The sequence below is a fragment of the Saccopteryx leptura genome, chromosome 6, assembly GCF_036850995.1.
Source record: "Saccopteryx leptura isolate mSacLep1 chromosome 6, mSacLep1_pri_phased_curated, whole genome shotgun sequence".
Taxonomy (NCBI): domain Eukaryota; kingdom Metazoa; phylum Chordata; class Mammalia; order Chiroptera; family Emballonuridae; genus Saccopteryx; species Saccopteryx leptura.
The window spans coordinates 124,264,508-124,290,540 of NC_089508.1; the positions used below are offsets into that span (position 1 = coordinate 124,264,508).

Below are 26,033 nucleotides of genomic sequence, written 5' to 3' on the forward strand. Positions count from 1 at the left end.
TACCCTTAGATGTTTCAATGTGCGGATCTCACAGACATGTTTGTGCATTGAGCAGGGCATCCTTTGTTGAATTATAGCTATTCAAATTGTGGAAACTTCAGGGGGAGAGACCAAGGGGATCTCTCATGCCAGCATTCCTCTGATGTCACTGAGATGAAAGACAGACTTTTAAATGTCTTCATATAAACTTGTACCTTAGTGCAATGGCTATATATTTTATTTTGGGTTTTTATGACAGACATATCTGAGATTTATGCCTGCTAATCATCTCTTCTTCATTTTTAACAGATTACCAAAATTGAAAATGTCAATCATTTGTGTGATTTGAGAGTTTTAAACCTTGCTAGGAACCTTTTAAGTTACATTGATAATCTTAATGGGCTGGATTCACTGACTGAACTTAATCTGAGACACAATCAAATCACTATGGTGGTGAGTATTCAAATGAAATATATGCACAATTCTTCACTTTTCTTTTAAGGAAATGAAATAAATGTTTCAGTATTGCTTTATGTAAAGTAAGCAGCTAAGGTAATTTTTTTTCTGAATTTAAATTGTAGATTTAATTATTAAGCTTTATATTTTATTGATTTGGGAAGTATTAAGGTATTTTCCATTTTAAAAGATAAACATAAAATTAGGAACAGAATAGAAGTATTATCAATAAATGGATCAGCTGGTGTAAATAAATACTGAATCCTTTCCTGTTTTGTCATGGTTATGAAATTAATAAGAAGATTATTAGTGATTGCAAATTGATGAATTGTTGTATCAAGAGGGAAAAACTTAGGAGGTTTAGGGCTCTAAAGACATGCATAAATATATCCTGTGCAGTTTCTAAAGAGGCAGGTTGGTATAGTGGAAGAGCCATTGCATAGGGCAGCAGAGGCCTGGTTCTGGTCTTAACTTCATCTCTCATTTCCTGTGTGACCTTGAATAAACCCCTTTAACTGGTAAGCCTTAGTTTACTTTTCTCTGAAATAAGGGCATTGGGCTAGATTGTTTCTAGGGTCCTTTTTTGGCTCATTGACTCTGAAAAAAGACAAAGATAGAAGAGAACTGGCATGTGAGCTAGAGGAATAAGGTTAGAATTGTGGGGGAAAAACTACAGGAAGGCAAGTGTACAACTCTTAGGATAAACTTTGTCCAATTTATAGTTTTACTCAAGTTCAGCAACTAACAGTTAACACTCAGGTATTTAGTATTGGGCTTATATGAAGAGCACTAGAAATATGGACTGTATCATGTCATACATGATACAGTCCATGCAGACTCCTAATGATTAATAAAAGCATTGTTCTTTTATAATTGTTTGTACATTTTACAATGTTCTTTGTTTACATGCAGTGGAAAAACTATGTTAGGTTCTCTCTGGGTATCATTTAAGCACGTTCAAAGGCACAATCTAACTCAACTTTCTCAGACATTTTGTACATTTTACAATGTTCTTTGTTTACATGCAGTGGAAAAACTGTTAGGTTCTCTCTGGGTATCATTTAAGCACGTTCAAAGGCACAATCTAACTCAACTTTCTCAGACATTGAGTTCCTTTGTAAATAATTAAGTGTACCATATGTAGTACACATTAAAAAGCTAGAGGACATATAATGTCTTATCTGTAGGCCTCATTATACAGACTGGTTTCATTTTTGAAGTTTTCCCAGAAGATCTGAGCCATGTAATACTCATATTTTCTTGGGATAATTTCAGAACCTTCTGGATTTACTCCAGAGTCTCTAAATTCTGTCTGGTTCTCCTCAGATTGGATTTAAATATTGGAAATGGTTTATTTTAAAAGATAAGCAAATTGAGTTTATCTGTTACATTGCTGAGTCTCTAGGAACTGCTCAGGCTAGATGTAATCTGTCTTCATAACATCGATTATGGTTAGAATCCAAAAAATTTTGGTAGAGTAGGGTATAGAAATCTGTTGGCCCTCGCATACTCTGGTCTACATTTTGTCTTTCTCTTGGGAAGTGCGTTATGCAGATCCAGGAAACTGCTTACTGAGTTACTCATTGAATATTGTATCTAATCATTATTGATTTAGCTGAGGCAGCAGTAAACATCTTAGGGAAAAGGAAATTATATATTAATTTCTAAAACTTAAAAACATGCATATGGTATCATTGTCATGATAATAGGTGTCATGAATATTAATTTATAGGAAATTACAAATAAGAAACTTTATCCAACTCTTATTTTTTCTTTTTCAAAGAATTATTTTCCTAAAAGAACCAAGAGGCTTTTAAATCTGAGGAGTCTCTTTTTTTCCCCCCCTCACTATCTCTTCTTTTCTCCAAAGTCTGTTATCATACTAATTATTTTTGTTTTGTTTTGTTTTCTTTCATTGTTTTTGCTCTTTCTCAATGGCTGGTAATTCCTTTTTTTTTTTTAACTTTTATTTATTTATTTATTTTACAGAGAGAGAGGGATAGATAGGGGCAGAGAGACAGGAACGGAGAGAGATGAGAAGCATCAATCATTAGTTTTTTTTTGTTTGTTTGTTTGTTTTTGTATTTCTCTGAAGCTGGAAACGGGAGAGACAGTCAGACAGACTCCCGCATGCGCCCGACCGGGATCCACCTGGCACGCCCACCAGGGGCGACGCTCTGCCCACCAGGGGGCGATGCTCTGTCCCTCCGGGGGGTCGCTCTGCCGTGACCAGAGCCACTCCAGCGCCTGGGGCAGAGGCCAAGGAGCCATCCCCAGCGCCCGGGCCATCTCTGCTCCAATGGAGCCTCGGCTGCGGGAGGGGAAGAGAGAGACAGAGAGGAAGGAGGGGGTGGGGTGGAGAAGCAAATGGGCGCTTCTCCTATGTGCCCTGGCCGGGAATCGAACCCGGGTCCCCCGCACGCCAGGCCGACGCTCTACCGCTGAGCCAACCGGCCAGGGCCAATCATTAGTTTTTTGTTGCGACACCTTAGTTGTTTATTGATTGCTTTCTCATATGTACCTTGACCCTGGGGCTACAGCAGACCGAGTAACCCCTTACTCGAGCCAGCGACTTGGGTCCAAGCTGGTGAGCTTTGCTCAAATCTAATGAGCCTGCGCTCAAGCTGGCGACCTTGGGGTCTCGAACCTGGGTCCTCTGTATCCCAGTCCGAAGCTCTATCCACTGCGCCACCACCTGGTCAGGCAATTTCTGGTAAATCTTAAAGGAAGATTATATTAAGTGGTAGCTAGGTCTCTTGTGAAGCTGAATAGGTCCTTTTAGCCATAACACCTTTGCCTAGAATGATCACTGGATTTGTGGAAGTTGTGGAATCCCACACATTGGCTGGCTCCCCTTTTGAGTGAGTAAAAGGGAAAGTCAGGCTTATTCTGTAATTGCCAACATAAGAAAGGGTGTTGTTGGGGTAGAAAGATGTTAGTACCTTTGGTGCCAGGTGAAACTGCCATTCTTTTTTCACCTCTGGTCGTGCTGTAGCAGTTATTAACCGTCTCCACAGATCAAGTGTTCACACCCTTCATCCTTCCTTGACAGATACTCTGTTTTGTTTAGACAACAGATCCTGAGCCTGCACCTGAGGTTGTCCTCAGCCACTTGCTCTGTGCATGGTATGTGTGTGTGCATGGCAGGGTAGGGGTGGCCTGGGTTTGTTGGTATTCCAGGGATAGTTGTTGAGTAGACAGACCTCTAATTACACATCCACTGATTTGCCACATCAAGCACCGTGTACCTGCGTCATGTGCACATGGACCTGAACGTGGAGCATAGAGCAGGAGGGTTCATCAGAAGGGACCTGCTTTTGCGCACAACGTTTTCCACGAGTGCTGAGCTCAGGTCTCCAGTATTACCGTGTCTGCTTTCCAGCTCTCGAAATTCATCTAATGTGTATCTCTTATGATAACTCTCTTTTCCTTTTCTTTTTTTTTTATCATTTCCATGTATTTACTCATTTTATGTTTTTTTCCTTCACCCATTGAATCTTGAGAAGGACATGAAAGAAACATAGTACCTATTCACCATCTGATTAGAGACCTGCTCATTTTTTGATGTAGAAAAGTGACTGTTTGTTGTAGGTAAATTCACTGATATTTTTCTTAAAAATTTTATAAATTTTAAACCACATGTTGTTTTTGTTTACATCGTATTTTTTCCTTTTAAGAATTATGAAATAATTTAGACATTCCCAAAAGAATATTCCAAACATTTGTGTATCCACAAATCAACTTAATAAATAAAAATTTTTAAAATAGAGTTGAGGCCTTCTCTGTGTCACTCCCCAAAACATTTTTTCCCTTCTTTGCAGAGGTAACCACACTTCTGAACTTGCTGTTTATTCTGCATGTCTTTTTCCCCCATATATATATATATCTATATATCTATAGATATAGATATAGATATATAGATATATATATAGATATACATACACACACACACGTGTGTGTGTGTATATGTATATATGTATCCCTAAACAATATGAAATAATTGTTTTGCATGTTATTAAATGTTCTGTAAATGGTATCATTTTACTGTACATACATACCTTCTGTAAGTTGCTTTTATTAATGTTATGCTTTGAGAATTATCTTTGTTGATACCTGTAGCTCTGGTTCACTAATTTTCATTGTTATATAGAACTACATTATATGATTATAACTAAATATTCATTCTTCTATTTAGGGACAGTAATATGTAGTTCCGTTTTTTTTGTTCTTAAGAGTAGCACAGATAAGTTATTTTCCTGTCTTTTTGTCATACTGTAACAATTTTTCTAGGTTAGTGACTTTCAGACATTTTTAACCATAATGGTAATAAATAAAATTTACATTAAAACCCAATTTTTAAATTCATATTTATATGAGTACATTATCAATACTGGAAACAAACATTTCAATGAAACTATATCTCCTCTTACTATATAATCCATTCTGGTATATCTTATTTGATTCTATTGTATCTCATTAAAAAATTTAAAAATGTTGGTCTCAAAAAAAATGTTGGTTTCAACCTACTGAATTAAATTCTTGACCAATGAAAAATTGTTTGCAACCTGCATTTGAAAAACAATGCTGACTAATGGATACTTGAGAGAAGCCTGCTGGGTGCGGGATTATGCACAGTATTTCACTTTATCAGCTATCTCCAAGTTTTTCCCACAGTAATGGTACCAAATTATACTTCCATCATCACCTGAGAATTTCTTTAACTTCACATCTTTGCTGACACTTGATGTTGTAGACCTTTTTATTTTTGCCAATCTTTTAACTATGAAGTTGTATTGTTTTGAGATTTTATTTTGAATTTTCAATAAGGTCTAATGGCTTTCATCTTTTTTCTTTTTTGTTATTGATACTGTCTCTTTTCTGGGTAGTCTTAGTGCTTGCCCAGTGTAATAACAGTATTTTCCCATTTCTCAGTTGATAAACAAATTTGTTTCTGCTGTCTTTTGAGGTACAGAAGTAAATCATCAGTAGTTTTTTGTTTGTTTGTTTCTGCCATTTTTGTTTTTCTGTAAAACCATTCTTTTTAGGCTGTGGCCATAATTATATATTTTTTACATTATCTAACCAAAGTTTTAAGGGTTTTCTTCACATGTAGATGCTTCATCAGTTTGGAATTGATTTTACTTGTAATATAAAGTTGAAGTCCAATTTTATTTTTTTCTCATTTATTGAAATGCGAATTCTTTCTGTCTTTCCATCTCCTGTTGATAGTATCTTCCTCTAGCAAATTAAATATTCATATATGTGCATGGATCTGTGCCTGAACCCTCTGGCCTGTTTAAACTGCTCTCTATTCATTTTTCAGTGTAGCACTCTCTTAATGATGATGACTTTCTCTTATGTTCTAGGTCAGGAGCTAGTGGAACGAAGTTCCCAGTCTTCTTTCTTCTTCCTTCTCCTTCCTTTCCCAAGCTGTCTTGCCTTCCTTCCTTCTTTTTGAAAAATCATCTTGGTCCTTTCTTCTTCCATATACATTTTAGAAATAGTATGTCAAGTTTCATGAATAACCCTACTACAGTAGTCTGTTTGATTGGAATACTTTTGAGTGTGAACACAATTGACTTTTTTATGATACTGAGCCTTTATATTATAATATGATCATGTCATATATATTAATATGAATGGCATAATATTAATACAGAATATCTCTCAATTCATATATGTTTAATTTAATGATTTTATGCTTTTCTCCATGAGTAACCTAATTTTTTTTTGTTTAGATTTATTTCCAGATATCTTATACTTTTTGTTGTTATTGTAAATTTTGTTGGGTCAGAAATAGATATCTTACTGTTCCTAGTATACGGAACCACAGTTGATTTGGATTCATTTCTCTTATATCTAGCAACCTTGCTCTAACACTTAATAATTCTATTCTGTAGATTTCTTAGTTTTTTTACTAGACATTTATAGTTTCTTTTGTAAACAATGTTAGTTTTTACCTAAGCATTGTAAATTTTGTTTCTTTTTATGGCTGACCCTCTGGTACAAGATTGGATAATGAAGTAAAAGTGCTTATTTTTTATTTTAAAGGGAATGCATCACTAGCTATGTTTGCTAAATGCTCTTATCAATCCGAAGAAATTATCCTCTGTTTTTAGTTTTCTGAGGGTTTATATTATGGCTGGTTGTTGGTTTTATTAAGTGATTTTTCTACAATTCTCAGATTGATTCTTCTTTGATATATTAAATTTACAAATTATAAGGTTTTGTAATGATGAGTTGTTCTAGCATTTTTGGTTCATTATGTATATTATAGGCTATATTTCATATACATTCCTGATTTGGTTTGCTAATATTTTATTTACAATATTTACACCTATCTTTATAAATGAAATTAGCCTGTAATTTCTTTTCTTTTTATTACTCTTTTCTGATATGAAGCTCATAGTAGCCTTGCAAAATATATTGGTGCTTCCCATTTTGACATTCTGTGGTTTCCTATTTTGGTTTCCTACTTAGTATAAATCTCAATTTATGTGAGATAAAGATGGTCTGCTCCTTGAATATTTGATAGAACTTATCTATTAAATAGTCTGAGTAAATTTAAACTATTGAACGTGTAATAATAGTGGGGACCAGTTTTGATATGTAATAGTTTTCTTTTATCTAAATTCAGTTCTTTATTTTTGGCTGCTCTATTTATAGTCATGTCCCCTTGTCACTTCTAATAATACATATTTATACTCTCTATTTTTGATGTCTGTTGCCCAAGGGTTGTTTATTTTATTAGTAGTTTCAAAGAACCAGCTTTGGGCTTTATTGAATCTCTCTCATAGCTTTTTTAAAAATATCACTTTGTAGAGTTTTGTTATCTCTTATTTCCTCTATTTTCTTTCTGAGGTTTTGTGTTGGATATCTGATACATTAGTTTTCAGTCTACATTTATTTTCTAATATAAGCTCTTCAGGCTATAAATATTCTTCTAAAAATCACTATAGTTACTTCTTACAAGTTTTCATATTTAGTACTTTTATTATCATTTAGTTCTAAATACTTTCCAAGTTACATTATGATTTCTTCTTTGATCTGTGGGCTATAAAGAAGTATATTTAAAATTTTTGATATGGACTTTTTTCTCATTCTCTTCTAATTTATTGCATTATGGCTAGTGAATGTGGTATTTGTAATAGGTTCTTGGACTTTCATTGAGCTTTGCTTTATTGCCTTGTTAATATTTATAGTCAATACTCGCTACCAATATATTTGCCTCATGTGTGGTCAGTGTTTAAAGCTATGTTTCTAGGTGTACATAAATTTAAAATTGATGCATCTTCCTGGTAAGTTGTTCCTTTCATAATTATGTATTAGATATCTTCATTACTCTCTCCTTCATTGAGCATGTTTTATGAGCATGGGTCAAGTGCCAGGCACTGCTGCAGCTATGTAGTGTATGTATCACGAAGCTAACAATACTTCTTGCCTTTTATTCATTTATTCAGTATAATGTTAATACCAGCTTTTTTTTGGTTATTTTTTTTCTGGTATATCTTTTTTATTCTTTAACCTTTTAAAAATTTAAAAATTTGTCATCATTTCAGAAAATGCTCTAATAATGGTATAATACATTCCCAGTACCTGTTATTCAGATTTCCTGAATGATAACATTTTAGTACATTTGCTTTATCCACTCTCTTAATCATTCTCTCTCTCTTCCTTTCTCTGTGTATCCACCAGTCTCTCTATTTTTCTCTGAACCATTTAAAAGTAAGTTGTAGACATGAGGCCCCTTTGTGTATTTTCTAAAAACAAGGAATTTTTCTATATAACCATATTATAGTGATCAAAACCAGGAAATGAACATTGATGGTACCTATATAGCTAACCTATATATCCCAGTCAGATTTTCCCAGTTGTTTCAATAGCATCTGTCCTTTATAGCAAAAGGAAATTCGTGATTGTGCCGGACATTCAGCTATACTTTCCTAGTCTTCTTCAGTCTGAATGTATACCTGTGTCTTTCTTTGTATTTCATGATGTGGACATTTTTTAAAAGTATATATTTTTTTGCTTTTATTAAGTCTTTAATTTTTTTTATTTTTTGTTAAGTGAGAGGAGAGGAGGCAGAGAGACAGGCTCCCACATGCTCCACAAACAGGATCCACCCAGCAATCCCCATCTGGGGCTGATGCTCTGCCCATCTGGGGCCATGCTCACAACTGAGGTATTTTTAGTGTCTGAGGTGAAGGCTCCTCAACATCCAGGGCCAATGTGCTCAAACCAATCAAGCCATGGCTATGGGAGGGAAGGATAGAAATGGAAGAGGAAGGGTGGAGAAGCAGATGGGTGCTTCTTCTGTGTGCCCTGACCAGAAATCAAATTTGGGACATCCACACACTGGGCTGATGCTCTACCACTGAGCTAACCAGGAAGGGCCAAGTCTTTAATATTTTAGAGAAGTTTTAGCTTCACAGCAAAATCTGGTGCAAGGCACAGAGATTTTCCAAGTCTTTGAAGACTGTAGTTTCTTATTTTGTAGTATGTTCCTTAACTTTGGCTTGTCTAATGATGTTTCCTCATGATGAGATTCAAGGTTTATACTTTCAGCAAGAGAATCTACAGCAGTGACGCTGACTTCTCAGTGTATCGCAGTCAGTTATTTAACTCTCAGCTTTTTTCTTATAAATAATGCACTTTTTTTTAAGGTTACATTGGTTAAAACATTATATAAATTTCTCATGTACATCATAACCTGATAACTGTGTACTCTATTGCATGGTTCCCGCCAAAAGTCTAGTTTCCATTCATCACCATATATTTGATCCCCTTTATGCATTTTCCCCTCCCCACCACCTCTTCCCCTATGGTAACCACCAAGTTGCTGTCTGTATCTATGAGTTTGTTTTTGTTTTGCTTTGTTTGTTCATTTGTTTCTTTTTTGTTTTCTATTCCACATTTAAGTTAAGTCATATGGTTTTTATCCTTTTTCATCTGACTTACTTTGCTTACCTTAGCATAGTACCCTCAGGATCCATGTATGTTGTAGCAGATGGCAGTATGTCTTGGGTTTTGGTTGTTGTGGTTGTTTTTGTGGGTGAGCAGCAATTAGCAAAAAGAAATAATAAAAGGTATTAAATTGGAAAAGCAGAATTAATAGTGTCGCTATTTGTAGATGACATGATTTTATAGATTAAAAACACCCCTAAAGATTCCACAAAAAAACTGCTAGAAATAATAATAGTACAGTAAAATTGCAGGATATAAAAATCTATACACAAATATCTGTTGCATTTCTATATACTAAGAACAAACTGTCAGGGAAATGAAGAAAACAGTCCCACCTACAATTGCAACAAAACCAGTAAAATACATAGGAATAAACTTAACAAAGGAGGTGAAAGACCTGTCCTCTGAAAACTACAAGATGACATTGAAAGAAATTGAAGACATGACTCCATTTATAATTTACAGTCTGACTATCTTCTAACCAGAGATTTTACTCTATTATAGATATTAATTGTGATTATTGATATATGTAGATTTGTCACTTCAATGTTCCTCATGCTTTCCATTTGTCCTGATTTTCCTCTGCTTTTTTATTTCTTGTGCCTTATTTCATGTTGATGGCATTTTCACTATTCTTTCTTATTTCCTTAAATAGTTACTCTTAACATTTTAGAATATACCTTTCATTTAAATTATACGTCAATATATATCCGTACCTTTTTCTCAAATAAGGACCTTGGGATTATTTAATCCAGTATCTTTATGCCGTTTTACATGTTTCTGTTACCCAGTATTTTCTTTTTATCTTTTTACTCTCAAAATTTAAGACACACATTTTTCCATATTTAAACAATTCTGAAATCTGGATATGTCTTACAAACTGTGGCATCTTGAAATCACTATTGGATAGGCCACAACAGTTTGTTTGCCTAAATACTATATATGTGAACTTGGTTATAACTGTTTATACTATTATTATTTCAGTTGTTGGTACAACATGTTTTGAATTTAATCACTATTCAAAATGTATTTTAAAAGATTACATCATGATTTGGCATTGAAATGAAACGTTACTCTTCAAAAATGTGAAACTAGAATAGCAAAGATAGAAGTTTAATATTAGTAAACATATTTTATGGGAGGAATGACTGCAATTTCACATTTTCTTGCTAATTAGTAATCAGATAGTTTAGAAGAAAGATAATCATGTTTGGCAAGGCTGTGTTACATTCTGTTACTGAGACAGGCTCGGAGAAGTTGCTTATCACATGCCAAGCAATGCAACTGAACGCAGAAGAAATTGAGCAAACTCCTGGGAATAGATGAAAGAAATTTCAAAGTAACAAGAGGCTGTCTGAATAATTCATTGTGGTGCCTTCGCACATTCAGGCTCCATAACAGAATACCACAGACTAGGCAGCTTATCAACAGCAGAAATTTATTTCTCCTAGTTGTAGAGTCTAGGAGTCCGAGATCAAGGTGGTAGCAAGGTTGCATTCTGGTAAGAGCCCTCCCTCTTCCTTGTCCATAGCTGGTGCCTTTTCACTGTCATCGTGTAATGGAAGAGGCCAGAGGTGTCTGCAGGGTCTCTGCAGGGTCTTTTCTATAAGATACTAACCCCATTCATGAGGTTCCACCCTCATGACTTAAGCACCTCTTGAAGTTCCCACCCTGCTAATATCATCATTTTGGGGAGTAGGATTTCAACATATGAACTTGGGGAAACAAATATTCAGCCTATAGCACTGGTGTTTTTTTATCAATATGAAAACTTACAGACTGTGCTCTGTAGCTTGGAAAAAAAATCCTGTGGACAATAATAGAGCACACTCTTAGTATAAATTGCATTACCAGTGTGTTTGATGGCCGAGAAGACAATATTGTGTGAACAGCATGGACATAGTGATTCAAAAGTTGGACTCTAAATGTGAAGACTTATTCTCCATACTTTATCAAGGAATAATTTAGATACAGTAAATAGCACAAATCATATATATAATACTCTTTTGTGTACTAAACAGATAGTTTGATAGTCATTCATTTTGATGAGTGTATCGTTTTTTTTTTAATGCTGAATTGTATTTGTTGTCTAAATTTAATACAATTTTCTTTTTCATTCTTCTGTTCACAGGCATCGTGGTTATCTCCAATTTTTACCTCTTGAAATAAAGCTGCTATGAATATTCTTGTACCTTATTTATATATTTATTTTGCTGGGCATATTCCCTAGTTTCTCTTAGATAAATACATGGGAGCAGCATTACTGAGGCATGAGGGATAGATATCTAAATTTATTAGGAAATGCCAAACAGTTTTATGAAGTGATTACACTCTAGTACACTCCCACTAGCAATAAGTGAGAATTTTAATTGCTCCATGTCCTTGCCAATGTTTGACGTTGACAGTTTTTATAATTTTCATGATTCTATGATTCATATTGTGGTTTTAATTGAAGTTCCTTGATGACTACTGATGTTGAGCATCTTTCAAGTAGTTGTTGGCCATTCTGGCATTCCCTTTGTGAAATAGTAGTGCAAGTCTTTTGCCCATTTAAAAAAATTGGATTTTTTTTTTTTTTTCACTGAGTTGTAGTAGATCTTTATTCTAGATTTAGGTCTTGTTTGTTTTTTTTTTGTTTTTTTTTTTTGTATTTTTCTGAAGCTGGAAACGGGGAGAGACAGTCAGACAGACTCCCGCATGCGCCCGACCGGGATCCACCCGGCACGCCCACCAGGGGCAACACTCTGCCCACCAGGGGGCGATGCTCTGCCCCTCCGGGGCATCGCTCTGCTGCGACCAGAGCCACTCTAGCGCCTGGGGCAGAGGCCAAGGAGCCATCCCCAGCGCCCGGGCCATCTTTGCTCTTATGGAGCCTTGGCTGCGGGAGGGGAAGAGAGAGACAGAGAGGAAGGAGGGGGGGGTGGAGAAGCAAATGGGCGCCTCTCCTGTGTGCCCTGGCCGGGAATCGAACCCGGGTCCCCCGCACGCCAGGCCGATGCTCTACCGCTGAGCCAACCGGCCAGGGCCGATTTAGGTCTTTTGTTGGATAATTGTATTGAGTGCATTTTCAGCATGGCTTGTCTTTTTGCTTTCTTATTTTTTTGATATGTCAAAGCTTTAAATTTTCATAAAGTACAGTTTATCTGTTTTTTTTTTTAAACATTAGTGCCTTTTTGTCTTATGCAGAAAGTCTTTGCCTATCCCAATACACAATATGTTCTCCTCTGCTGTCTTACGAATGTTTTATAGCAGAGGTCGGGAACCTTTTTGGCTGAGAGAGCCATGAACGCCACATATTTTAAAATGTAATTCTGTGAGAGCCATACAACGACCCGTGTACGTTACGCATTATCCAATAAAAATTTGGTGTTGTCCCGGAGGACAGCTGTGATTGGCTCCAGCCACCCGCAGCCATGAACATGAGCAGTAGGAAATGAATGGATTGTAATACATGCGAATGTTTTATATTTTTAATGTTATTATTTTTTTATTAAAGATTTGTCTGCGAGCCAGATACAGCCATCAAAAGAGCCACATCTGGCTTGTGAGCCATAAGTTCCCGACCCCTGTTTTATAGTTTTACCTTTCACTTTGGATCTGTGATCCATCTTTAATTAAATTTTATGTATGGTGTGAGGTAGAGGTCATGGTTCATTTTTCACACATAGCGAAATCAATTTGCTCCATTAACTTTTATTAAAAAGATCTTGCTTTCCCCATTGAATTGGATTGATGTCTGTTGAAATTAAGTGATAATCAAAAATGAGTCTTTTTCTAGGCCTTCTGTTCTGATCCATCTACATAAGGGGTCTCAAACTCAACTCAGCATGTGGGCTGCAGAGCAAGATCACAGCCGTTAGGCGGGTCGCACTAGGTCTACAAAAGGCAACTGTTACACAACACTTTTCTCACTGCAGTTGAAAACAAAAAAAAATCAGTACAACAAGCACAATCGTACATGCAGTTTACTCAGTGTCACAAAACGACCAGAAACTGTAGTTCGCATCACAACTGCTGTTAACTAAGCTAATATCTAGCTAGGATGCTAGAGAAATGAAAAATACAAGTAGGCCCCTAGGCTTACTTAATTTTATCCAAAATATTTTGAACTTCGTGGATTAGTCTGCGGGCCGCACAAAATTATTCGGCGGGCTGCATGCGGCCCGCGGGCCGCGAGTTTGAGACCCCTGATCTACATGGTCATTTATTTAACGGATTTATTTTGCTTAATTTTTATGTATGCATAAGAGTAATAATTGCTTAAACATTTATGGTTAAGTAAATTTATAAAAACTTAATGATGAAATAAAAATTCTAAGTGATAGATTATTTTGTTATTGATTAATCATGTTTGTTTTCACCAAGTGTTTATCAAATAATTGTCAAATGGTATCTTAGATTTGATTAAATATGGTAATTTTATTAGCATACCTAATATCTGTGTTTTCCAAATCTGCATATTCATTTTTTTTTATTAATTATGGGAATATTCTGAGTCTTTTATGTTTTCAAATATTGCTTCCTCCTATTTTCTCTATTTTTTAAACACCTATGACATAGTGTGGGTCTTCTTGTTCTAGTCTTTATTTTTTAAAATTTTCATCATTCTGCATTTTTTTACTTCTGTAGTGCTATTTTCCAATTCACTAACTCTCTCAGTTTTGCCTAATCTGATTTTCAGTTCATATAGACACCCAATTTATAGTATCCTGTTTTTCACATTTTGATTTATTTTATTTCTATAATAATTTTAAACAAAAATATTCCATAGTATTTATCAAGTGCTTGTATGCCTTAATTTTTTTGGCAGTTTTTGCTTCCTGAAATTTCTGCTGACTCCTGCTCATGCAAAATTTTCTTTTCATAGGTTAGTAGTTTGGGAGAGTCAGAATGCTCTAGAGCCTGAGTTGAGTTTGTGTCTTTTTTAGTGGGTTTCACCAGGAGTGATAGGGGCATGAAAGCTAGGGACCATTTTTTATGAGGAGTCTTGTTAGGTCATACATGTGATATAAATTTGAACTTCAAATTCAAGTGAGGAAAGGCCTGTGAAGTTGAGGTGTTTCCTCATGGCTGTTCAATTTAGCTCTCCTACATTATAAAGACTAGAAATCTCTGCAGTCACAGAGTCAGTGCCTGTTACTAGTCTCATTTTCAGTGCCCTTGTATTCTATTCTTTGCGTGGGGAATTACAACAGTGCATAGAATTATACCACACTGGAAGGTAACTGGGCAGCTAGATTGACTAATATTTACTGCCATGTAGTGCTTGCTTTGGCACCACATACACTAAAAAAAAATATTGCCATGTAATGGGTAGTAAATGGAAATAAAAAGCAGATATACATATTAATGCCTTTGGGTAACGGATCAAAATTATGAGCTTTTTTTATTGTCATTTAAATATATCATTAGAGTCATTGATATGATGGTTTACACATATTATTCCTCAGATAATATTTATCTGTGTCACAGTGACAGCTGTAGGAAGTACTCATTTTGAAATTAATTTAATAAAACTTTTTATAAAAAATATTACTTTTCTATTTGTTTTTCAAACTTAATCATCCAGTTCACAAAGTTAAAATAATTACCCTTTATATAGTTTTACTCTGACTTTTTTGTGAGACAGAATAAGTGACAAGATGAGACTAACTATGATTTTATTATAGTCATCTTTGCCCTACCCAGTGCATGCCAGAGCCTCTCTCTGCCTTCTTCCTTATTCCTCTGCAGGAGGCTGCTCTAAAAATAACTACGGTGATGGATGTCACATGGTCAGATTGCTGAATCATGTAGTTCTTTTGTGAGCTTAGGGGTGTGGAGAACAGTGAGCAGAGTGGGATAAGCATATTGACCAAATGGCAATATAATACTCTCAATATGTTGTAGTATTTTATTTCAATCTATTTTAAAAGAATTATATTTTTAAAATATATATAAAATGGTTTTGAATCTTCATAAAGGTTTTGAATGTGATTCTCAGAATTGTGTTTTATTACATATAATACATTTAAAATAATATAAATAAAATATAATAAATTTGAAAAAACATGAATATGAGCAGATTAATAACTGATGAGCTATAAATATTCTATATAAATATTCTATTTCATTATCTTCTCATCTTAGGTATGGTAACATTTTTGCCTCCCTGTGATAGTTTTTCTGCCTCTCGTGGGGTTATCTCCAGAAAAGGGCTGTCGGTAGGTTCAGTGCTTGACAAAGAAAGCAATATGCTGACTTTTTCTCAAAAGGATGAGAATTTAGCTTCCTTGTATTATCCTTACCCACCATTTCTCCATTCCCCTTCACTCCAAAATAATTATACTTTTTGGATAAGCAGATTGTTGAATGCCAGTTTCCCCCAAATACCATCAGGATGACCTGTTTTACTGCTAGGAATTCATTACAAGGTATATCTCAGAATTGCTAGAAAAATCAAAGTAAAGTTATTACTTTCTTTAAAAACTGAAATTTGGAACAAAATTGGTTGTGTAATTATTTTGCATTTTAAATTTATGGAGAGACTGTCTATTAATGTGGTTATAAGGATATATGAGCTGAAGTCTGATTTTTAGTTTTTCAATTTGTTATGAATATTTTTCATAGCCCTAACAGGTCATGACAGTTATTGATTTTGAAAATTTGATAAAGACATCTAGTGAAATTCTGTTTTATAAATGAAGATAAATACAAAACATTATAATTTAAATAAAAATTTTAGAAACCTTTCTCACAAATTATCACCTGATGTAATTTGATCATATATTTTAATAGCAAAAAAATACAGACACCTTTCAAAGTGTCTGTAGTCTCTGCTGGTGGCAGGCTGGAGCTCAAAGAGTCAAATGTAGTTGTTTGAGGTTCCTTGAGTCAGAGGAGACCCAGGTACCGCTTCTCAGTGCTCACCAGGTTGATGTCAGCAAACTGCTGCACCCAGAAGTAGCTCAGGTCGACTGCTGGAGGAATTTGGGAGGAGATTCCCCAAGAGCACAGAGAGTGTGTTCACTTAGGTTGTGACTCCATACTCTGGAGAGCAGACAATAAGCAAGCTGCCATTTCCTCTGAAAAACAGGGCTCTGGACTAAAACGAGCCCCACCACTAGTCCAGCGCTCCTCCGCCACCCCAACTCCCCATTTCTGGGAATAGCAGAGAGAGGTTGCTGGTGGAGCTGGTTCAAGAAGTTTGCCAACATGTAGAGCCATCCCCCACTGAGGGGACTTGGGCTGTCTTTCTATTTTGTGTAGACCTATTCCTTGAGCATGGTTCATAAACTCTCAAAATCACTAACTCACAGCTATGGAACAGGCTTTTCAGGGGTGGGCCTGAGAATGGCAATGCCAAAGGGATGGAATGCACAGCCAGTGATTTGGTCACTGCAGTTATATTTATTTTACACTGCTCAGGGCCTCAGGTTTGAGAGAAGATGGCGAATGGTACACAGGAAAGCTTCATGGGAAAATGTCTTAAGCCAGATTCACTTTTCCTGCACTCTCTCAAAAAATCAGTGAGATGTGACTCTACCACAATTCTATCACACAGATACATATACACATTTGTACAACAAGCTTTTAAAAATAAAAAGTTGAACCATTTTCTGGAAAAGCTGGGCTTGCCTGTAATTTTAATGCACTTGCCTAAATTCATACTGGGTTCTTGGAAATGGTGGTTTTAAAAGAGAGGAAGAACAGGAGGGAGGAGGAAGATGACTTAATGGAAACAGTAAAACAAGTTTTGATTAGGATTGGTCACAAAAACATGTAAAATGTATATATTTATATTAGCATTAATCAAAATCATATAAGAGGAATTATTGTAATGATATTGCCCTTAAAATAATAAATATTTTAAGTGAGAAATGCCAGTGTGTTGTGTTTTAAAGAGCAGCATATGGGAAGCTGTGATAAATGTGATCCTGTCCTGTCTCAGCCTCTAGGACAGTATGTAACCCTAGGTCCCCACCCACCACACTTTGGCCCTGCCCAGCAACAGCCTCAGCTGTTTACTGTTTTGTGTGTGAATAATGAGCTTGTAGACTAGGTGATTACTAAACTTCCTTGTAAAATTCTGTTACTCCAGTATGTCATACTTTTCAGAAGGTTTGTATCTTTTCACTTAATGAAGTTAGGTAGCTTTGCATTAATTTTGTGATTTTTAAAAAATCATTTGGGCCAAAGTTCTCAATATTTGCTGAGTGTAAGCAGTTTGAACAGCTGAGGTTGGCTTTGGGGTGCTCAAGTATACTTGAGCAGGGTCAACTTCCAATTGCAGGAACCTCCAATTCCTGCTTGGATTGGAAATTGCCCTCTGGTGCCCTTCAATAACACTCACTGTGACCTGCTTTTAGTTTTATGGGGGAATTGTCTGTGTTTTGGTTCATTAATAACTGAGTGGTCTATTTCCAAGGGTTTGAGTGAAGTAAATAGCTTTGAAATTCTCAGTACTGTTTGGAAAGCTAATTACATAAATCCAAATTTTCAAGCTTTTGAGCGTCTCCCTTAACAAATGTTTGATCATACCACATTTGTGCTACAGTTCAAATGCTGAAGAAGCATTTTGGCTTCTTTCCCAAAAGCATGCTTAAAGAGGCTGGCAACCTCCTCGGTACCTTTTACTTTGAGTGGTGCAGCTTGCTCTGCGGATGCACTGGAACCTCCCATTTCATCCGCAGTGGAGGAGAATGGAACTCAATGTCCAGTAGAAATCAATGGTCTAGCAAGGTTGCAGCAAACAGAAATGACTAGCTATTTCAACAGCTGAGCAAGAAGATGTTTGTATTATTTCTTCTACTTTCCAGCTGATAAATTTTTGCTTTCTGTTTCCTTCTAGAGAGATGTGAATAATTTGCCCTGCCTCCAACGTCTGTTTCTCAGCTACAACAATATATCTAAGTAAGTGGAAATACCCAACTTGTCATCTATTAATAACTTGATCGTGTGGGTTCTAGTGCTTTAAACTAAGATTGTAAGAATCTTGGAGAATTTCTTGACATGTGAGATTTTAAATTGGAAAATGACAGGCTGGTCTGTGACCAAGTTTTTTGTGGAAAAACAAAGCTCTGCTGTGGATTAGTGCCTCTGATACCGAAATGATGAAATTAGTACAACATGCACTTTTTATTTAATTATACTTTAGAGTTGCTCTCTTGTAAAACATGGAAATTTCAACATACAGTTTGTTGTCCTTTGTTTGACAGTTACTGTACTAGTCAGGTGAATTAGAATTTCTTTCATGTATTATCTATTATATGTATAGCTACCAAACAGTTTTGGTATAGCAGGTTATATTTGCCAGAGACACTTGCTAATCAGGCCATAACTTCTAACTTGGTATTTCTACTTAGAACTGAGGCTAAGAGACTGCATATTAAACTACATAAATGTATAAATTTTGCTTTCTAAAGATTTGAAGCCTGTCATCCTTTACATTGTGATAAGGCCTCATTCAGTGTCAGAGTGGGAGAGTTCCGACCTGACCTGAGACAAGCAGTCCAACTTTTCAATGCAGAAGCGCCAGTGTCCCTCCCCCAATTCTTTCCTTTTCCTCCCCCCAGCCACTTAGTCTGAACTAGGCTTTATAACTGACTACCCCTAAGTGCTTTGGTTTTTCACTGCAAGGCTGTTCTTTGAACCTGCTTTTATAATACCGTAAGAATGAAATATAAAGGAGTTTAGGACACACCTCTTCCTGGCCTCCAGATCTGTGCTGCTGATTATTGAAAACTAGTTGAGGTTTTGTGCATTTTCTGTTTGCATCTTTTCCTCCTCCATCAGACTTGTATTACCCCATATCCTGTACTCCATCTCTAAAATTAGAGATTAAATCCAGATGGTGAACTTTGCAAATAGGCATTATTTCAAAGAAAATACCCTGAATCTCTGTTTTTTCTCTTCTGTGGAAAAAACAGTTTTCTGGAAGACTTTTTTTTAGTGTATGTTGACTGCTCTTGCAGCTGCCTTTCTATCTTGTAGGAGAGTAGGATTTATTTTGCAATAGCAGTGTAAGGGACATTCGGTTTTCTTCAACGAGTTCCTACCTGAAGACCATTAACAACTGTTTTGAGGGACTAGTTACTCATTATCTCAGTTGTTTCTCATGTCTCACAATATTAACTGCTTATAGTGCTGCAGACCCTTAGATTCCCCCAACTTGTGGTGGAACTCATTACTATGCTTCTTGTCTTCTGTATGGGGAGTGATTTAAAGAGAGATATAAATTTGGGTATAGGGGTTACAGTGTTCCCTGTTCCCCAGGATACCTGGAGTTCAGGATACTTCTGAACTCCTAGTGTGACTGCAGAGCTAGCTCAGACTGGTCCTATCCTGTTTCTAGCAAGACCCGGAACCAAAGTTTATGAGTAACACTTGTCCATCCTTAACTGCTTCCCCCATGGGATGAAAGGACAGAACATAACAAGATCCTGAACACAGAACTCTTTAAGAAGCAAAGGGGGTCCTTTGTCCATGAAGATCCAGTGCTGAAACCCCTTAATCCTGCCCCAAACCCTGGATTAGGGAGACAGATTTGAGCCTTGCCTCCTGTCTCCATATCAGTCAACTTGCAAATAAAAGACTTTTCTTTTCTCAAAAGCTGTTGCCATAATATTGGCTTCTCTGTGCAGTGGGTAATAGCCCTTGCTCAGTAACACTGGGTGTGTTGGGGATTATTATTATTTTTGGTTTGTTTGTACTTATTGATTTGAGAGAGAGTAAGAGAGAGTGAGAAGGGATGGAGTGGAGAGATCAGCTTGTATGTAGTAGTTGCTTCTCACATATGCCTTACCTGGGCCAGCCTGGGCTTTGAACTGGTGACCTCAGCATTCCAGGACCACGCTTTATCCGCTGTGCCACCACAGGCCAGGCAGGAGTTGGTTTTAATTGCTTGTATTTAGGGAATTTTCTTCCTACCCTATAAAGGAGTTTCACTCACTCAGCAAAATAAAGATATACTTAATGGGGCAAATATTTATACCTTTCCTTAGAAAGCATGATTTTGAAAGAAATTGCAATAGAAGTGAGTCAACAGTTTCAGGGCTTTCATTTTCTCCCTAATGGCTTTCTCTGCATTTCTACATGGGCTTAGCTCTCTACCTTTCTCTGCGGCTTCCAGCTGATCCACTTTTGATGCTAAGCACAATTTCTGCTAGTTCCTATTGGTGCACATGGTCCAGGAGATGTGGTGTAGAGAATATATTGGGTCTGGGGGGAAGATCAGAGAGTTCAAGCCTTGAAACTCAGGGCACAAATATCTCATATAGGCAGGCCATCAGGTGATTGGCAGTGATACCTGTAGTACCTTTTCGGGTCTATGTGCCCTGCTGTAGTCCTAGCACAACAGATTTGCCCTGATGTAACGGGCCAAGAAGAGCCATCTAAGGCTGCAAGTCTGTACCTTTCAAGACTCCTGTATAACTCTCAGATGGTATTTCACAAATGAAAATATACAACCATACATCCATTTTGGGGAGACACACACACACACACACATATATGTATGTATAAAACATATTTTTATTTAATTATATAATTTTATATATAATTATATATTTTAAAATTATATGTATATATGTATATATATTTGCGACAGAGAGGGAAAGACAGGGACAGACAGGAAGGGAGAGAGATGAGAAGCATCAATTCTTTGTTGAGACAGCTTCGTTGTTCATTGACTGCTTTCTTTTTTCTTTTTTTTATGATTTTATTCAGTTTTTCAGAGAGGAGAGAGAGAGAGAGAAAGGGAAAGAGGGAGGGAGAGAGAGAGAGAGAGAGAGAAGGAGGGAGGAGCAGGAAGCAACAACTCCCATATGTGCCTTGACCAGGCAAGCCAGGGTTTCGAACTGGCGACCTCAGTGTTTCAGGTCAACGCTTTATCCACTGCTGACTGCTTTCTTATATGTGCCTTGACCAGGGAACTACAGCAGAATGAGTGACCCCTCGCTCAAGCCAGCAGCCTTGGGCTTCAAGCCAGCGACCATGGGGTCGTGTCTATGATCCCATGCTCAAGCCAGTGACCCTACACTCAAGCTGGATGAGCCCGTGCTCAGGCCGGCAACATCAGGGTTTTGAACCTGGGTCCTCTGCATCCCAGTCTGACATTCTATTCACTGTGCCACCACCTGGTCAGGCAACAAAAATATATTGACTGTTAATGTAGTAGGGCTCCTAGGTTTTAACCAAGTTATTGGACTCTTAAAGGTCCATTTGCATAAATTATCAGGTAAAAAATAAAAACACCAAAAAACAGAAGAAACCAAAAAAAAAAAAAAAACACTTGCAAAAAATTAAAATAAATAATATAAAAAATTAAAGGAAATAAAGTTCAAAAGGAAAAGAAGAAATTTCAGTTTGAGAAGTTTTTCAGTTTTCTTCCAGTTGGTGTTACAGTATTACAAGGTTAGCTCTGAAATTTTGGGGCTCACCTCTGCTGAGGTGTTGCTTGCACAATGATGGAGGCTGGCTGCAGTCCTGATGGTCAGTGGGGTGTGTTGTGAGGACTTTACAGCTTTAATAATGGTGATCTCAAGCCTCCGGATGCTCCTTCCCACATCTCAACAGATGTGGACCAGACATGGGGAACCAGACATGGAGTACCTCTCTTCTTCAGGGGAGAGAGTGGCTCTGGAAAGTTAGCTGTGGGGTCTGTCTCTGCCACTCTTCATACCTTGTGAGGTGAGGGAGGCAAGATATGGGGAGTTGGGAAGCCACACTTTTGCTTTCTCTGTCTCGGTACTGAGTGCGGGCTGCTGGCAGACCAGAGGATTTAATGGCAGGTGCTCCGGGCGTGCGCCCTGGGCCCTGACTTCTGAAGGGCCCCACAAAACTCCAACTTTACACTTTTTCTAATGACAAGGGGCCCAATATTTTCTTTTGCACCCGGGGCCTCAACCAACTTTAATCCGCCTCTGTGGCTGTGACCCCTTGTTATGTTACCACTTTGTTTTAGTATCTGCCCTCAATCCTACTGCTTCTCCCGGCAGAGGAAGACCGGTCACTGTGGCTTCCCTCCTTCAGGAGCCTCTGCAGACGAAAACTTGCACAGTCCGGGCCTCTTTCCTCTCTGTAGCTGACTGCAAGTACATCTTATCTTCCACCCCCTTCTCAACTATTCCCACATCCATTTGGTGCGTGGATCTTTCAGGCAAGCCTGCAAGCCCAGCTGGGGTTCTTTGGCTGTGTTATAGCTCTTTAGTTTGTAGAAATTTCAAGGGAGAGGTAAGGGGTATCTCTCTCATCACCATTACTCTCATGTCATTATCCATAATTTGTGGCATTCTGAGATAAAAGCTGTTTGAATTTTTCTACAATAAGCTAAAGATCATACAATTTAGTTAATTTTCTTTGACTTTTATTTTTGTGTTGTAGTCAAAATGATTTTTGTTTTGGTCAGTCTTAAGTACTTGTTGATCTCATGCTAGACAGATTATTGACTGCAGAGATGGACTGTGACCACCACAGTCCCATGCACTCCTGTCAAGTGGGGGTATTATTGAAAACACCAGACATTTTCTTCTGATTTAAGGGAACTAGCACCACTGTCGTTCACACAGAACTTGGAAAGTATAACTTTGTCCTATTAATGTTATGTAGCTAAATGAGCATTAGAAATAATCTTTATGCACTATGGGCAAAAGTAGATTTGCAGTTATGAGAATGTGAACCACAGAGTTTATTCTTGTAGTATTATTTATTATTATATTACTTATTTGTATTATTTGTCTTATTGTTTTTCTTATTTCATATCCTTACTTACAATTTATCTTTTAGGTAATGATGGCTGGTGATACAACCACCTTTTGCCGAGCCCTATATACCTTACATGTCTTTATAACATTTTGTGGTTATAAATTCTATAAAATTTTTGCTTTAAGCTAGCATTTTAAAGTGAACAGAGTACATTTGCTTTATATCTTCTAATTTACTAAGCTGTGTATAGAGTTAATTGCTAACAATTAGTTCAGTGGCACGAATAGAAGTTAAAAGCTTCACTCAGATGTGTTGTCAGGGAGCGCCTGAAAACCAGGTGGCGACTTTCCAGCTAAAGCAGGGCCAGAGCTCCTATAGGACATTGGAGCATGCAACTCGCGGTTTTATGGTTTTACCGTAGGTAGTTTTCAGCTTTAACCTTCAGCAGCAATGGGGATTGTTCCTTTTCCATCCCTCTTGCTTGAGGACTCAATAACTCAGAATGGTATCTACTGAAGCCTGTTTGTGCAAGCCTTGTGGCTTATTGAAGAGTCACAGTGCATAGGGCAGGGGTGGTGGATAAGACAAGGGGGCAAAGGCACAAGGCAGTGGGGAACCTCTACCACATTTGTTGTATTCCTGTTGCAATACCTTTAAAAGAGAGAAAGGCAGAAAACAATCTGTTGGATAGCAGTTACTTTTTATTACCATTACATGCCTTATTTTATTGTCCCCTTTCTCTCTGATGGCATCTGTAGTCATTTAAAGCATCGATTCAGTAGATACAAAAATATGGAGAAATGCTGTCATGGGCTTTTTGATAACATCATGAGGAAATTCCCCAGGAATTTTCTCAGATACTCTTAATGTAATCATAAGATTTCAGTTTCATTAGTGTAAGGGTAATCTGTTCGTATGTGTACATGTGAATTTTTACAGGAAGGATTATTGAACTAAAACGAAGGACCTGTGAGCAGGCAGTTTGCACACCTAGCCTCAGACGAGGTTCATACATACATAGTTGAAAGGCTGATAGCTATTCATGTAAGTGAATTAATAATTTTAAAGCATTGCTATATCAAAGGCCCTTTTGGATTTTGTTAATGTGAAGGTTCTAGAAGTTGCAGGAAAGTATGCATTTTTGATACATATTACTAAGGGAAATTTTGCATCTTAAAATTACTTTTAATTACCATATTTTTCACTCCATCAGATGCACCTGACCACAAGACGCACCTAGGGTTTTAAAGAGGAAAATAAGAAAAAAGATATTCTGAACCAAATGCTGTGTTAAAATATTTAATAAAATATACCACAATAATATTTCAACAATGTAAACTCAGCAGCAGTATTAACAACTATTAGCACTGTTATTAACAAATGAGAAGAGACTTTAATGTTCAAATACTCTTCTAGGCCTTGGCCAGTTGGCTCAGTGGTAGAGCGTCGGCCTGGTGTGCAGGAGTCCCAGGTTCGATTCCCGGCCAGGGCACACAGGAGACGTGCCCATCTGCTTCTCTACCCCTCCCCCTCTCCTTCCTCTCTGTCTCTCTCTTCCCCTACCGCAGCCAAGGCTCCATTGGAGCAAAGTTGGCCTGGGCGCTGAGGATGGCTCTGTGGCCTCTGCCTCAGGCGCTAGAATGGCTCTGGTCACAACAGAGCGATGCCCCGATGGGCAGAGCATCTACCCCTGGTGGGCGTGCCAGGTGGATCCTGGTCGGGCGCATGCAGGAGTCTGTCTGACTGCCTCCCCGTTTCCAACTTCAGAAAAATACAAAAAACACACACAAAAAAACACACAAAAAAAACAAAAAACAAATACTCTTCTAGTTGTCCGGGAACCCACAGCAGCTAAAAATAATGAACATTTGCTCCATAAGATGCACAGGCATTTCCCCCTCCACTTTTGGGGGAAAAAAGAGTCTTATGGAGTGAAAAATATGGTACATATCTTATTGGGTGTGGTTGTCTCTAGTTTCAGAAACAAACAAGTTTGATAAATTGAGACCAATGTGTGTTTCATGATTTCCTTTTATTTTTGTTCTACACATGCAAGGAAATCCAAAATATACTCATAAACAACCTAAGGTAGAAGTAAGTAGACTAAACCCAAAATGCACATAGAAATAATCTTAAAGTATATAAGTTAGTGCCTGACCAGGCAGTGGTACAGTGGATAGAGCATCAGACTGGGAGGCGAGGATCCAGGTTCGAAACCCCAGGGTCACCGGCTTGAGCACGGGCTCATCTGGTTTGAGCAAGTCTCACCAGCTTGAGCCTAAGATCGCTGGCTTGAGCAAGGGATTACTCAGTCTGCTGTAGCCTCCCAGTCAAGGCACATATGAGAAAACAATCAATAAACAACTAAGATGCCACAACGAAGAACTGATGCTTCTCATCTGTCTCCTTTCCTGTCTGTCCCTATCTGTCCCTCTCTCCATCTGTGTCACACACACAATAAAAGTATATAAGTAGCTTCTTCTAGTGCTCTTCCTTGTACTGATATTGTTGAAAATACTTCCAAAAGTGGTTTGAAGTAATTTACAATACAAATTTCCAATGCATAAACATTTAAACATAAGCATTTAAAACAAAGGTAGGTAAACAAATTGTTCAGTTAATTTCAGAAAAAAACAAGCTCAAAATCAATCATGAGCAAACTCCAAATGTGTACGCCTACCTGCAGAACTTTCAGTTTGATCTGTTGGAGAAACTTGGGTTCATCCTTTAGGATGCAATCCAAATCCTGAACAAGTAGAATTATTTCCATTTTGTAAGACCTCTATAATACCTTTTAGTGCACTATAGTCAGTTAGGCCATGTTTAATTTACAGCAGGTGACACATTTGGCACAGAGGGAGAAAGGAAAATTATCTTTGTTTTACTTAATGACTAGATAAGGCCAAAGTTTAAGCTGATGTCTTTTAGTAATCATAGATGATTCTTAACAG

General features: G+C 37.2%; 1 protein-coding gene across 9 annotated transcripts in view; it reads left to right on the forward strand.

The window, feature by feature from the left end:
- The window catches only part of LRRC49 (leucine rich repeat containing 49), a 182,496-nt gene that overhangs the window by 40,154 nt on the left and 116,309 nt on the right, over positions 1-26,033 (forward strand). For 6 of the 9 annotated variants that reach the window (XM_066342958.1, XM_066342960.1, XM_066342959.1 and 3 more), the window contains 2 exons: positions 289-432; positions 18,230-18,291. In XM_066342958.1, the coding sequence (XP_066199055.1) occupies positions 289-432; positions 18,230-18,291 (206 nt within the window). Of the gene's footprint in view, positions 1-288; positions 433-3,769; positions 3,788-18,038; positions 18,121-18,229; positions 18,292-26,033 lie in introns of those variants that run through there. The other 3 variants (XM_066342966.1, XM_066342965.1, XM_066342964.1) reach the window with 3 other exon arrangements.